This window comes from Anabrus simplex, chromosome 14 (assembly GCF_040414725.1).
Source record: "Anabrus simplex isolate iqAnaSimp1 chromosome 14, ASM4041472v1, whole genome shotgun sequence".
NCBI classification, from domain to species: domain Eukaryota; kingdom Metazoa; phylum Arthropoda; class Insecta; order Orthoptera; family Tettigoniidae; genus Anabrus; species Anabrus simplex.
In genome coordinates this window covers 78,840,782-78,857,657 of record NC_090278.1, presented here as the reverse complement: position 1 = coordinate 78,857,657, position 16,876 = coordinate 78,840,782, and the positions used below count along the sequence as shown (strand labels likewise).

Here is a 16,876-nt window from a genome sequence, read left to right as displayed (position 1 = left end):
TCTTGCACATGCATCTCCTCAATGAAAACAATATCAACATCATTGGCATGCAGTAGCAATTTTGACAGATATTAACATTTTGATTTACTGATCCCTTCTGTGTTCAGCTTACATATCCGCATGCAAGGTCCTAGTTTCCTACATTGAAAATAAGAGCTCTGAGGAGACTAGCTTTCTTGATATGACAAAGTCATGTATAAATAACCATGAGATCCTAAGTAGACTGGCTGTTTGGAAGAAATTTTCTACTGAACTAGATAAATGTATTCGTTGGATACCACCGAAGAGTAACAGCTATAAACGTTTCATTGGAACAGTATATTGTGCTGCCAAGAGAAGTATTCCAAGAGGCTTTTGTAAAGAGTATATTTCAGGAAGGTCCGCGGTGAGTGAAGTACTCTTTAATCAAACTGGAATACAACAACCCAGAGACTGTTCATGAGCTCACCTTCTCAAAAAACTTGGAAGTAGTGCCCCAGCAATCAGAGAACAACATAAAGTTACTCCAGATCAAGTTGCAAATCATATTATCTCAACATCATGTGTTCCATCTAATAAAAAACATACAAGATATGAAGATTATGAAAACTGCACCTGCCCCTATACCAAATTTTGCTCAACCTTTCCCGGTGGAAGAAATTGATCTTTCTTTAAGAGAGCTGAAATCTGGAAAAGCTCCTGGATTGGAAGGCATTCACCCAGAGTTCCTAATACATACAGGAACATTCACAAGGAGTTGGCTTGTTCAGTTTTACACAGATACATTCCAGACTGGGATACTACCTCCAGATTTCAATACAGCTAAGGTAATCACCATATTAAAACCGGGAAAATCAAGTGATCGACCAGATAGTTATAGACCTATAGCACTTCTCACCTGCTGCTACAAACTGTTTGAAAGACTTATTTACAACAGGATCAGCTCTGCCATTTTCGATCAAATCCCATCAGAGCAGGGAGGTTTTAGACCAAATCGAAGCTGTTGTGATCAAGTTCTATTGCTAGCAACATACACTGAAGCAGGCTTTCAAACGCAAATGAAAACCAGCACAGTATTTACTGACACTGTTTGGAGAAAGCGTCTTATATACAAACTTCTGAAGATCATTCCATGTAGAACAACAGCTCACATCATTAACAAGTTAAGCGACAGAAAAATTTGGGTCACTATGGGAAATGAAATGAGCACCGTAAGGAAACTAAAAAGAAAAAAGGTTTACCTCAGGGCTCCATTCTCTCCCCACTATTATTCATCCTCTACATCAGTGATCTTCCAGTCACCATTTGTAGAAAGTTCTGCTATGCTGATGATATTGCAATAGCAACTCAACACAGTCAGCTACACCATGTTGAGGAAAGCTTGGAAAGTGATCTAAACACCTTGGAAAAGTACTTTAAACAATGGCGGCTTTCTCCTACTGCCAACAAGACTGAAGTTTCATCCTTTCACTTGAACAACAAACTAGCACATAAAAAGCTTAATGTCACGTTCTGCAACAGAGCTCTAAAATTCAACCAGTTTCCCAAATATCTAGGAGTCACCTTTGATCACACATTGTCTTTTAAGAAATATTTTTCAAATGTATATTGACGCTGATAGAGCTCTTTGGTGTGAAGTCTGTAACCTTAGACTTTCGCTCCTTCAAGCAAGATAAATACGTCTATAGACAACCGAATGCTTTTTCCTTGTTCCCACAACTACTTAAGGAAGACTGTTATCTTATTGTAATGCATTCGATTTTCACTCCTTCAGCCAATTAAATAGACTATAGGCAGTTGAACAGCCACTTAAGAGGGCTGTTGTCTTATCACAACATACCAAATCGGCATCTTTAACAGTCTATCAGCTTGGCTTTTTCTTATTTTCTAACAGGAGTATTCAAGGAGGCACATTTCTGTTTCTGTTTCATTATAAAGATTGAGCTGTTTATTGTTCTACCCCTAACAAAAAAAAATTTCTGGGTGCATTGACTCAACGCTCCGGAAAGTATAATCGTGAGAACTTTTGACATGCAGCTTGATACTGCGATTTTAGCCAAGGACATTCTAATAATTTTTATGTTTGGACAGACACCTACATTGATATCCTCTTTTTATGACTTGTAAGAGCAATCAGGATCCTGATTTTTCACCATACAGGTTTGAGTTTGAGGCTGATGATGCCCTTAATACGGGCGAAACATGTCCCTTAACATTTTATAATAATATTTAATTTCTAAAAAAGATCTCCTTTTTACTGAATAGGTGGATATTAAAAAAATAATAATAATACTTGTAACATACTTTGTATATACCTCGGCTTTACGAAAATAATAATACTTCTGGGCTACAAAATACAATAATTCATGCTTAAACAGGATACTTCAATGAAACCATATCTACTTACATCATAGGCCAATGATTTGTAGATGAACTTAACAATCAAGAAAATCAAGAAAAAATCCATGTTAAACAGCAGCAGGCAGCGATAATTGAAAAAGGGTTTGCACAATAAAACTTGTTTAACATCACGAGCAAGAAATAATATAATACACACTGCAAATCACACGCTAGTTTGACTTTAAAGTCATAGTTGTGACCTTTTTAGCATGCTGCAAAAGGTCTTGAGAAAATGTTTTGTCATAACAGGAACCAGAACTCCTGGTCTTCAAAATTGAAATAGTCTCCAGAGATTCATTGGATGTGCATGATCTGAACTCTGTTCTATTTTTCTTAACAAGGCTGAAAACACGTTCACATTCTGCATTGCTATGAGTTATGGTGAGAATAGAGAGCATTACTTTAGAAATTCGGTTGTACTTAAGAAGTCCATCGGCTACACAAATTCTTGATATTTGTGCCCAACAGGAATCACTTGCAGCATCTTGATTTGCAGCCGAAGTGTCATCTACCTAAAGAGCTGTGAAATGCCTCTGAAGCTCATTCATCACCTCATCTGTAGTTTCATTCTCTTCCTTGAATAACATGATAGGAAACTTTTCCAAGAAAAAACGAATGGAAGAAAACTGTGCATCTGTGGAAACTTGTTGATGATGATGATGTCACAGGCAGTACAAAAGTAGTTTCTTACCGATGAAAAGAAAAGAAATTTATCTGTAGCCCATCCTGGAGATCGTTCACTATGTTCGAAGTCTGAATACTAATAACTAACTCATCATCACTTAAGTCGTTTCGTCCACCATGTGCAATATTAGTAATACTCCCACATACCGAGCAAAAGGCAAATTTTTCCTTTCTTGATTTTAGTATGCATGGAAAATCAACAGAATATGATTCTTTAAATGTCTGGAAGTACTGTTTCTTATTGGATTAATTCATGATAATCTACAATAGGAATGTAGCGTAACAAAATGTCCAAGAACAAATGTTTTGATATGTATTGAAATTCAAAATGAACCTGGATCAATGAACGTCACATAAAATTATAACATAACACTCAAGTCAGTCAAACACTTGATTAAAACATGTCAAAGCACACAAAGTCTTAAACCATTAAATGAAGACGATGCCAACCTCATGAACAAAGAATATGCACATGGTAAAAAGCATACACACACGTGGAACGAAAGTAATTCTTCTTCATTTTCTCCTTTATAATTTAATGTGCTTTGCTAACAGCGGTATACCCAGTCACTGGAACGAATGTAATTAGTTCAGCGAATACAGGACTCTGCGGAGCATGAAGTTATAACACAAAAACTCGAAACACTTCATTAAAATATGTCATAACCTTAAAAGGCCAAAACTCTCGAGGAACGCCAACTTCGTAAACAAAGTACGTCAAAGAACATAGGTTAAATCACAACAAGCGAATGGAGCGGAACAAATAATTTTCGGAGCAAAGCCTGTTGACACCTAAAATTCACACGAAAGAACTGTTATCCCGGCTTTAAATTCAATTCCAATAACGACACAAACATCACACGGTTAAATATACCAATCATATCAAAGAATGATTTATCGACTATCATGGACTTGCCTTCGACCAAGACCGAGCGTGCTTCAACCCAGGCTAACAATTGATTGTATGGAAGTGGAGCAATTATCGAATGTTAACGTTTCAAATTTCTGTCCGCAAAATCATAAAATGAAACCGTCCATCCGTAAAACTGTCCAATGCTGCAATTTCTGTAGATTTTACCGATAAACCGTAAAAGTTGGCAGGTATGCATTGGTCTTCATCAGGGCATTTGAAGGTCTGCCTCCAACAGTGAGCAAAGAAATTCTTTGAAGGAACATGGAAGTCATGACTGTACTATGTACGGCCTCTCCACAAACTGGACGCAATGATCGTCGTGCTATGCTGTTTCTATTTAAGTACATATTCTTTTTCCTTTGAAACTTCTTTTTGATATTTTTATATTATGTTCAATCTCGTGTTATCATCTTACAGTAGTCGGCCCTTTGAAGGCAACCTAAGCTTCTTTTTTCCTTTGTTGTCATGCTAGACTCAAATTCTTTTTCCTTCATAAGCTTGCGAATATCAGGACCAACAAAGACTCCCTCTTTCAACTTGGCTTCGGTTAAACCCGGAAACTTGTTGCACAGATATTTGAAACAATCACCATTTTTTGGAACAGCCTTAATAAACTGTTTCACTACATCTAATTTGATGTGCAGAGGGGGGTAACAAGACATTTTTGGCTCAACTAAGCTTTTCCGAATTACATTTTTAGTGCCTGGTTCAAGATTTTGTGTTTTTGGCCATTCTTTTTTTTTTAACCGAATACTCAGTCATATTGTGGCTGTCCCACTCACAAATGAAACATGGGTACTTTGTATATTCGCCTTGTTGACCAAGGAGCATGGATCATACGTTCAAATCACTGCAGATAGTCCAACCATGGTCGGCATATTTTATTTTGTAGAGGTCAAGTGCCAGGTTTTCATAGCATTCTTCTACATGTACCGAGTGTCCAACTGGCATAGATCCATATTGGCTTCCATTATGAAGGACAGATTTCAGGTTCCTTTTTGAAGAAACTATAAATAGCCTATATTCATCTTTATCGTAGGTGACGTTAAATTTACTTATCAATCTGGGAACATTAGAACAATAGACCAGTTTCTCCTTTTCCTCAAAACATTAACAATTTCCTTTTCTCGATTCCTTTACCAATAAAAAAATGTTCCTTTGGCCAAAAAGTTTTTCCTTTCAATCTGGAGCCCAACAATTTAGCTACCTCTTTTGAAAGGCCCAGATCTCTAGTCAGATCAGTCTTCTTACCTTTGTGCCACCAGTGTAAATCATTGAGACACTGCACACAACTTTATGAGGAGCCCAAGATTTGTCCTGGTCTCCGAGTTTCATACAAAAATATGCAAGATAAAATTGTCTAACATAGTCTGTGATGCTCTCATACGATTTTTAATAACACTATATTCGCCACATATATAACAAAAGTCATCTGTCACATTTTCACGTCTCGAACTGGAAGCCATGTTTCATGAAACGCACACAGAAAAGCAACTGTTAAAATATTTTCTGTGAAGAAGTTTCTACTTGTCACTGTATCACAGCACGCACGACTCTGCGTGGTGAGTCTTCCTGCGAGGTCAGGTGGCACATTTTCATAAAGTCTTGAACTGGAAGCCATGTTTCATGAAGCGCACACAGAACAGCAACCGTTAAATAAAATTAAGAATAAAAATAAAAATAAGAATGAGAAATTAGGTATTGTAATAGTATTGACTAGGTGGAATATAAATTATCAGTGGTATATTTGTCAGCAGGGTAGGCCTCTAATCCAAGCCAGAGGTAGGGTACATCATAGGTGGCCTGTTTACATGGGATGAAATGGACGCCTGGTACATCTGACAATGTACCTCACCGATGAGTAATGCAAGAACCTATTGTCAGATCATGTCCATCCATTCTTCTGATTCTTAAGACGCCATCTCCATACGGAGCCAGCTCTGATCTTAGCAGTCCAAGGTCACCTGACCTGAATCCAACTGAGCACTTTTAGGATGCTGTCAAGAGCTGACCCTGCTCTGAACATTACGGGAGCTGTGCAGAGGTCAGGGAACAGTATGCATGCCATTGTTACCAGGGTGAAAGGTGCTGCTACATGCAACTAGCCAGGTATTTCTAAGTCAACTGTCCATACATAACTATAAAACTTACTCTTCAGATGAACTTGGTAATGGATTCTCATCTTCAATTATGAGGATATCTTCCTTCACATCCTAAAAATAAAAATTTATATGTTATTATTCTGAGATTAGGTAAACAAAGATAAATTTGGAAAGCATATCAAAGTTCAGGGAGAGATAATCAAAACCCCGCAATTTGCCTTTGGTATTGTTGCTTTTTACAGAGTCTGCAAAAGATCTGGGGTAATTGTTGAATGGTATGAATATTGTTTTGGAGAAGTAGTTCAAGATGATGACAAATAAACCCAAAACAAATGTAATGGAATGCAGTCAAATAAAGGCAGGTGGATGAATATTTTTTTTTGGGCAGTGGAGTAACTAAGAATGGCAAGAGGAGAAGATAAAATTCAGACCAGCGTAAACATGGAAAGCCTTTCTTAAGGAAATAAATTTGTTCACATCAAATATAAATTTGCATATTATAAAAATGATTTTGTATACATCTGTGTAGAACATGGCATTGTATGGAAGTGAAATATGGACAATAGCTGGTATAGAATGAAGGGAAACAGAAACGTTCAAAATATGTTGTTACAGAAGAATGCCAAAAGTCAGGTGGGTAAAATGTATTGCCAATGATGGGATACTAATCCAGTGGGCAAGAGGAGAACTAACAAATCTGACTAGAAGAAGAGGGATTGATAGGACATATTCTGAGACATCCAGGATTTGTTCAGTCAATTTTTGAGGTGAGTGATGATCGTAAAACCAGTCAAAGTAGATCAAGGCACGAGTATGACTAACAGTTCATATGGAGATAGAGGAGGTAGCAACTACACAGAAATGAAAAGGTTAATACAGGACAGGGAGCATCAAACCAGTGTATGGACTGATGACCCAAATAACAACAACAGTTTGAGATTATTCTTTTAAGAGAAATATGTATATACACATTAGTTAATCTAAAATTTATACACATTTCTTACTTTTCTCTGTAACTTCAACACATACCTGAGATAGTGAAAACTGACACTTAGAATTTCCAGTGACTCTGTAATATATTTAACTATTGATAATTTGAATTACATTTGGTGTAACAAAATCAAGTTTCAAAACAAAGCTCTAAATTCAGTCTATATAACAACACAGGTACATTTGATGGGTTATGCACAACAAGCTGACACACTAAATGAGGCATGTAAATTGATAAGAGGGTGTTTGAAACCAACTCTTCATGACAGCTGGCATTACTCAACCTTGTAAATATCTAGTGAGAAGCAGTTGTTTTGAAGGAGAGACTTAAGGTGATCACTTCTGAATGAGACCCACTGCACAATTACCAGTCCATTCCATTACATGATGTCAAAGTCAAGGGAAAGTTTGATGAATGAAATAGCTGTCACCAGGGGCCTATTCCACAAAAGTATGGTCTTGTACATTACAAGTTACTAGTGTGGGTTCTTGTAATGTATGGAGTTGTACATTTCTGTTCCACAAAAGATTGATAGTCTCTTGTATATTACCAGTGAATTGTTACAAGTTTTACAAGTGACGACATATCAATAAACATACTACGTCATAGCATGAATCAGCTGTTTATCTTCGTATTCCATTCGTTGAATTAGGTTATGCTTGCCTCATTTATCGTAATATCGTATTTTACTGTAACTTATGCAGCAAAGATTGAAAGAACTAATATTCCTGTGAATTTTTTAATGCTACGATGTTATTTTTCAGTTTATTTCTTTGATGATAGGAAATTACTCCGTTATTATCACCCATTCTGTTCTTCCGCGATCCTCGCGTATGTTCTACGAGAGTCTAACATACCTACCTTGGTCTGTCATTAGGAATCAGATGCCGCTAATAATGATATTCGGCCGCCAAACTTAATTGTTACGAAATTGCAAACTCTGCATGAATTGTTAAAATGATGTCAAGAGAAACAAAGTTATTCATTTTGAAGGAAATAGAAGGTAGGAAAGATATTCGTTTCGGTGGATTCAGCGAGAGTCTGAAAAAACAAGACAAAATAAATGGTAGGATGGAAATATTTGACTTGGGAAAAGCTCATGGAGCTTTTGAGGGGAAAAGTTGGACGTATGTAAGAGATATTCTGCTCATTAATGATTCCAGGAATGTCCTTCTTGGAATATGTTTTTTTCAGTATTTTCAGGCCAACAAACAATTTGAGGAAATTTTATATCATTTATTGCAGCTACCACAGACCGAAGATTTTGCCATCCCAAGCATATCTGCAGTACCATGGTACTGACCACCATTTCCTAGCCAATGTAATGTTGTTAGTAAATGTTGTTTGGCAGAGAGAGATTTATTTCTGTTCGTAGGATATTTTAAGCTATGGGCAATATCTATCAAAAGTTCTTCCACTTGTATTGTGCTTAACCTGAAACGTTCATTGTATTCAAATACAGTGTTAAACTGGAATTTTATTCTTTCCCTGTACATACGATAGTTTTCATTTTCATCACCATCACTATCACTACTGCTAGACCACATATTTATCAAAATGTATCCAAAATAAGCGTATTTAAATAGCACTAGTACATTTATATATTATTGTCCTTTCACTGGTAGAGAATTCTTCTCAATTCGCTAGTAAGTTACAAGTACTAGTACTTTTGTGGAACACGCCTATAAAAATTCACTAGTAATTTGTAAGTATGGAGTAGTAAAGTACAACTGTAGAAAATTCTTTTGTGGAACAGAAACTCTGGTATTTGTACAAGTTACTAGAGAATTTACCTGTAATATACAAGACCATACTTTTGTGGAACAGGCCCCAGTCAGCAGAATATTTCAACAGTACAGATATGGTAAAACAGCTCAACACAACACTGGATGACATATCAGATAAGAACTTTGAAAATTATGTAATTTCTATGTTTATGCCTTTATAACATCTCCATCACATATGATCCATATTACCTTGTCATCCATGGGAGCCTGTTAACTTTGTAGGTATAGATTTGACATTTCATTTTACGTAGTCTTAGAATAAGACATTGGCACTACGTAGTCGACAAGCGACTCAACATTCAAATAAGTTGTAGACCCTGAGCAACATGAACGAATGATGGTAAAAGGTTCGCTTGTAGGAGATTGGGCTCGAGTGTGGGTCTTTTGCCGTAAACGTTTGCCTTGATAGTAGTAATAATAATAATTATTGTTTTTTTGTCCCACTAACTACTTTAGAAGTTTTTCAGAGATGCCGGAATTTAGTCCTGCAGGAATTCAGTTAAGTGCAAGTAAATCTATCGACTTGAGGCTGCCGTACCCGAGCACCTTCAAATACTACTGGAGTGAGCCAGGGTCAAACCTGCCAAGTTGGAGTCAGAAGGCCAGCATCTCAGCCATCTGAGCCATTCAGCCAGGCACGTTTGCCTTGATGCTCAGTTTTGCCATTGTCTCAGATATTCTGAAAATATGTATCCAAATTATTTCATAAACTGTTGACTCAAATGTCAATATCTTGTTTATATGCGAAGTTGTCTCAGAGTCGATTTGTTGGAGTAGTGTGCCATACATGGTATTTGCAGCAGCCTTCTACAGCAGCACAGTAATGATGATAATGCCTGGAGTTTAAAGGGGCGTAACATCTAGGTCATCAGCCCCTACAGCACCATAGCACCTAGGCATCGAACCAGTGACAGTCTGCCATTTTCACAGTCCAAGTTTCTGCCACATAAATTGCAACAGAAAAGATGAGAGTTCGAACCAATCTGACTTTTGTATTGATGGTGATGGACATGGTCTTCCAGATGCAAGTCAGCTTAGCTGATGATTTTCATGCCACTATTATGCACTTGCGGATTTCAGGCTTACAATCGCCCGTATTAGTGATGACGGATCCCAGATATTCAAAGCGTATGGTGGTCCTAGTTCATGCTGATCATTGGCTATAATCCGTATCATTAGTGTACAGTAGATTGCAAATATTTTTGCCAAGAACTGTGATACCATTACTCCAGTTTTCGGGGACCTCCTTCATGATCTGCTTGCTGAATATATTGGGGGATGGGGAGTAAAATGCATCCCTGGTTCACTCCAGCTGTAGCTGAGATGATATCTGAGGTGGAGGAAGTTCTTTAGCTCCTCGTTCGATATCATGAGCATGACCTTGCTGGCGTTAGAGATAAGGGCTAGTGTGTAATCGCTTCTGCAATAAAGTGGAAACCTTTCTTTGACAGTGGCATAAAGATCGAGTGACGCCACTCTGGGTAGATTACAGACATCCAGATCTTTCAGCACATGCTGTGGAGAATGTCTACACCCAGCATGCCTATATTCTTCACGACATCACCAATAATTCCATCAAAGTCTGGTGCTTTCAGATATCAAATTTATGTTTTCTTTAAATGTTGCACTTCTTTGCTGTGGATCATTGGTTCTAGGTCTTCGATCTGGTCTCCTGGCATAGGTTGAGAGTCATCGTGGTACAGACTTTTGCAGTACTTGCCCCATACTCTCAGTCTTATGCAATACTCCCAACCATATTTCTGCAATTCTCTTTGCAGTCTTGAGTCGGGTTTTTCACTTTGATTTGGAACTCTTCACAGTGGTTCTCAATTGCAAACTTCGCCCACTCTGCACACAGTGTGGCTAGTGCATATAGTGGAGGCCACTGCATAGGCTACTTGAAGCCACCAGCAGTGCCAATGCATTATGAGAGACTTGGTCTCTATTGCAGAATTGATGCCTGTTAGGCCGTCAAATGATGTAGATATTAATTTCCTCCACTATAGTGGCGTCCATTATATGCAGTAGCCACACACCTTGGTAGGTGTGCTAGTTACCAACTGATGAGATCAAACTGATACAATGGGGCAAAATGCCGGCAACTAAGAATGAATTAGCTGGAAAATATGGTTTTATATTTAAAATAAAAATAAAAGAAAGTTAAATTTTAAAAATTATCTTTGAAATAAGGGAGTAACTATTATGTTTTACTTCCTTGGGGCCCTAAAAGTTTAGGGATACATACTTCTTCAAAATTTAACAATTTTATTGCTTTTTTTTTGTGTCCCCTGTAAACTTTTTTAAAATTTGGATCTGTTCAATTCTAGAACAGGGCTCTTCAATTACACTTACAAAGACAAGAATTTGAAAATAAAAACACAAGAAACATCTGAATTATGAACTTACCAAATCTGCAGCCTCATCTATCTCATCCTCCGAATCTTTTTCACACTTTACAGTAGCAAACTGCATTTCCTCAGACTTATGGATATCCTATGAGAAAAGAGAAAAACAGACAAGTAAAAGCTTCTCTACAACATTTAAATAAAAACTAGATACCTCAAGTATTTCCTTCATTATAACAATTTTTATATTTTAAGACTCCGATGACCATGCCAGTAGATTCTATTAAGCAAAAGATTTACTTTGAAGTCCCTCTCTGCAAATTTTATGGACTTGGTTATTGCTACATGTTCACAGTACTATGTAGTAACAAGTTCTATCACAGATGGCACTTGATGGCAGGTTTTCTTATATTTTTTCACTAGTCAGAAATGCACTGCAGAGAACTGGAAGAATGTAATACATCATCTATGACTTCAGTAGTAAAGATGGCATGAAAAATAGATTACTGATGTGTTTTAAGGTACCACTTTCATAATCTGCTATACCCACCGTCGATGGAACAGTTGTTTAACATGCACACAATTATATTTTTGCCCATCATATATTGAGGATTCTGTACAGAACACAATTAAATAAGTGTACAACAAAAACAATGTATACAATACAGGGTCTTTCATTAAACTAAGACCATCGAAACTGTGTTTCTACTCTGCAAAGCGTAAGCTACAGTATGGGAGGTGCGCAGGCAGCCTGCACGTGTTCAACGTAGCAAGCATCAGTTGCTAGTCTGAACCTCAGCTGTTAACATGCGAGACGGTTATCATGGTAACACCGTATTTTCATATGTAAAAGTTCTGGTTTCATCTTAATTCCCTTCTTAGAATCTTGGAAGTGTTTGCAGACAGAGTGATCAGTGCTGGTCTATTTCCCCCTCGTTCTCCAGATGAAACAGTGTGTGATTTTTACTTGTGGGGTAAACTAAAAGAAAAAGTATATCGAACAAATCCTCACACATTGGAGGAACCGAAAGAAAATATTACGAATGAAATCAGAAACATTACAGTGGTTGAATTCACTCGCATCAGCCAGAAAGGACGACACTTCCAGCAACTTTTATAAGGTAAGATTTCATATAAGATTGTACACACGCTTAAAAGCAGGGCGGCCAAACGCGACGTAAGTTCGGCTGAGGCAGCTGCTGTAGTGGAGTGTACAAGCACCGTGCGTTCAGCCTTACTTTATAAAAAAGACCCTGTACATACCTACATATGATAGCTCATGTTAGCTCATGATATCCAAGAGTCCAGAAATACACTTACAGCTGATGCCAAGAGAATGCTTCTTGAATCTATTTATTAGAAGTAGTGGTTTGCAACTGATGAAGAAGTTGAAGCAGAGGTGAAGCCCTGGCTACAGAGACGAAGGTATCAAAAAACTGCTACCAAGATACCAAAAGTGTTTGGACAAGATAGGGTGACTATGTGGAGAAGTAGTGTTTGAGTTGTAGACTGAAAATAAAATATTTCACAATTGTAAATAACCTGCTTTTCTTATACATATACTATATATAGTATTGACTAGGAGGATTAAAACAGTTTTGTACAATTTTGTAAGAAGTTCAACCGTCAATACGGATTTAAAATGAGATTCATAGTCTGTAATTAAATTCTATGTAAGCATTAAACATTTTAATCAGAAATGTGCATTTGTCCAATTTTTTTGAGTACCAGATATGGATGTCCAACCCTATCTACGAGGGCCATTCGATAAGTAAGTTACCCTATTTTACAAAAAATACAAGCAGGTTATTTACAATTCTGAAATATTTTATTTTCAGTCTACAACTCAAACACTACTTCTCCCACTTTTGGTATCTTGGTAGCAGTTTTTTGATACCTTCATCATACCAAGTCGGGTCCTGTCTCCGTAGCCAGCGGTTCACCTCCGCTTCCACATCTTCATCAGTTGCAAACCGCTGCCTCTAAGGTGCAACTTCAGTAGTAGAAAAAGATGGAAATCACTCGGGGCAAGATCCAGAAAATAAGGTGGATGGGGAAAAAGGTCCCATTTGAAGTTCAGCAGCAAACCTGGATTCTTTGAGCTTAATGGGGGGTGTGCGTTGTCATGAAAACGCGACACTTTCCCGGACAGAACACCAGGATGTTTTTGTTTGATCGCAGCTCTGAGATTCGTAAGAACCATGCAGTACCTCTTAACTGTGACCGTAGTGCATCAGGGCAGGTATTCAACCAATAGAACACCATTACAGTCTCAAAAGACAGTTAACATAACTTTGCCCCCAGAGGTTTCTTCCATACTATGCTTTGTCATTTTGTTTCTGGAGTTGAATGATGCATCAAGCTTTCATCTCCAGTGATGATGCAGGAAAACATTCTATCTCTCTATCTTTGAAACATTTGCAGAAAAGCTGGGGCCGCCACGATCCGTTCTTGCTTGTGAGCATCAGTAAGCAAACGTGGGATCCATCTTGCACAGACTTTTTGATACTGCGAGACATCTGACAGGATCGTCGCAATAGAGGAGCAACCAATTTCCATACCAGGAGGCAGTCGATTCATTATCTCATCAATGCTGATGTGTTGATCTTCGTCCACCACATTCTGAACTGCAATAGTGGCTGCATTGCCTGAAGCGGTAACGGCCCTGCCACTGTGCTCATCATGATGCACATTTTACTGTCCTTCCAGTAGCCATGAATGCCAGCGGCGAACCACTTGGATGGTCATGCATCCTTCACCATAAACACACACTAAATGGTGATGAATGATAGCCGTTTCATTTTTTGCCATGTAAAAGCAAATAACAGAATAGAGTTTACAAGCAGACACACTTTCAAGTGGTAGCTCGATGGCAGCTGGTGCCATACTGGCGAACGCGGAGCAAGAATGTGCTGTTGAAAGTCAAGCGCAGCCACCATACCACAATGACAGTTCCAAAAGTACCAACTTAATTTTAAAGCATGTGGTTTGCAGAGGAAAAAATAGGGAAACTTATTTGTTGGATGGCCTTCGTTATAGTGATATTATAAATGGAGGTATTAGTACATGTAGTTCCCTTAGTATTCAGGCCTTCAATTCTGCTCCCTTTTCTTATATATTTATCACAAAATTTGAGTTGAAAACTAATATTCAAGAGAAAGTCCAGACAGATGTAGAAAGCCTTTGAAACATGGCCAGAAATCTCCACAGTGACTCTCCAGACTAATATATATATATATATATATATTTTTTTTTTTTGCAAGTTGCTTTATGTCATACCGACACAGATAGGTCTTATGGCGATGATGGGACAGGATACGGCTAGGAGTGGAAAAGAAGCGGCCGTGGCCTTAATTAAGGTACAGCCCCAGCATTTGCCTGGTGTGAAAATGGGAAACCACGGAAAATCATCTTCAGGGCTGCCGACAGTGGGGTTCGAACCTACTATCTCCCGAATACTGGATACTGGCCTCACTTAAGCGACTGCAGCTATCGAGTTTGGTAGACTAAAATTTTCACATTACCACATCTAATATTTCTCTTATATTTTCACTCATCCAAAAATATTTTGTGCCAGGGAGTATAAGTCATGTTATATCAGGTCCAAGTAGTACAAGTCACTGATTTAAATTTCAACAGTTAGCAGAAGAAAACGAGTATTAAAAAATGAAAAAAACAATTTTCTGAAATATAAGGGGCAGACAAATGGAAACCGAACACCCAATACAATGTGATCATGGAAGACTTTTATTCAAAAATAATTACCAAACGCGTTAATACATTTACTCCACTGGGAAACGAGACAATCAGTACCAGTTTGTAGAAGGAAGTAGGTCCCTGACGGATCCCCAACGGCACCCAATCTTGCACTTCCTTGTCTGAATGAAACCGACATCTACGAATGTCTTTCTTTCTCCGCGATTCATCGGTCTTCCCGTATAAGGCCATCAATCAGCCCTATCACATCAGGAGCAATGGCTTGACGGGGCTTTCCTGAGCGCGCATCATCTTGCACTGATGTGCGCCCTTCTCGGAATTTCCTATGCCACTCGTGCACACTCATGATGGACATGCAGTGTTTGCCGTACACAGCAGACATGCGACAATGAGTTTTGTGTACTCCAGCACCCTCCAGCTTGCCTCTATTTCTACAGCTCGGCGAACATGCTAGACCATTCTGTGCATCAACAAAGACATAATCCAACAACTGCGTTCACCTATGAGTTTTCACTATGTAATTCTCCTACCACAGTGATGGCAGTATAGATACGTAACAACAGTGTTGCCACCTTTCATGCGAGATGTGTGTTATGGCTGGTGTTCGGTTTTCATTTAACTGCTCCTTATATGTTAAAGGAGGCCTACTCATATGAATGTACACTGACTGACAGAGCAAATGCAACACCAAGAAGGAGTGGTCAGAACTTTATGCCAATTGCAGGGTAGACTGACGTCACTGACGTATGCTCATGATGTGAAATGCGCCGCTGTGCTGCGCACGTAGCGAACGATAAATGGGACACGGCGTTGGCGAATGGCCCACTTCATACCATGATTTCTCAGCCGACAGTCATTGTAGAACGTGTTGTCGTGTGCCACAGGACACGTGTATAGCTAAGAATGCCAGGCCGCCGTCAACGGAGGCATTTCCAGCAGACAGACGACTTTACGAGGGGTATGGTGATCGGGCTAAGAAGGGCAGGTTGGTCGCTTCGTCAAATCGCAGCCGATACCCATAGGGATGTGTCCACGGTGCAGCGCCTGTGGCAAAGATGGTTGGCGCAGGGACACGTGGCACGTGCGAGGGGTCCAGGCGCAGCCCGCGTGACGTCAGCACGCGAGGATCGGCGCATCCGCCGCCAAGCGGTGGCAGCCCCGCACGCCACGTCAACCGCCATTCTTCAGCATGTGCAAGACACCCTGGCTGTTCCAATATCGACCAGAACAATTTCCCGTCGATTGGTTGAAGGAGGCCTGCACTCCCGGCGTCCGCTCAGAAGACTACCATTGACTCCACAGCATAGACGTGCACGCCTGGCATGGTGTCGGGCTAGAGCGACTTGGATGAGGGAATGGCGGAACGTCGTGTTCTCCGATGAGTCACGCTTCTGTTCTGTCAGTGATAGTCACCGCAGACGAGTGTGGCGTCGGCGTGGAGAAAGGTCAAATCCGGCAGTAACTGTGGAGCGCCCTACCGCTAGACAACATGGCATCATGGTTTGGGGCGCTATTGCGTATGATTCCACGTCACCTCTAGTGCGTATTCGAGGCACGTTAAATGCCCACCGCTACGTGCAGCATGTGCTGCGGCCGGTGGCACTCCCGTACCTTCAGGGGCTGCCCAATGCTCTGTTTCAGCAGGATAATGCCCGCCCACACACTGCTCGCATCTCCCAACAGGCTCTACGAGGTGTACAGATGCTTCCGTGGCCAGCGTACTCTCCGGATCTCTCACCAATCGAACACGTGTGGGATCTCATTGGACGCCGTTTGCAAACTCTGCCCCAGCCTCGTACGGACGACCAACTGTGGCACATGGTTGACAGAGAATGGAGAATCATCCCTCAGGACACCATCCGCACTCTTATTGACTCTGTACCTCGACGTGTTTCTGCGTGCATCGCCGCTCGCGGTGGTCCTACATCCTACTGAGTCGATGCCGTGCGCATTGTGTA

At 39.6% G+C, this 16,876-nt stretch overlaps 1 protein-coding gene across 1 annotated transcript in view; it reads right to left on the bottom strand.

Moving 5' to 3' along the window:
* Positions 1–16,876, bottom strand: part of LOC136885589 (uncharacterized) — a 58,238-nt gene that overhangs the window by 9,172 nt on the left and 32,190 nt on the right. Inside the window, exons 5-6 of the mRNA XM_067158256.2 lie at positions 11,263–11,349; positions 6,128–6,189 (exon numbers count right to left, since the gene is read on the bottom strand). Of these exons, the coding sequence (XP_067014357.2) occupies positions 6,128–6,189; positions 11,263–11,349 (149 nt within the window). The remainder of the gene's footprint in view (positions 1–6,127; positions 6,190–11,262; positions 11,350–16,876) is intronic.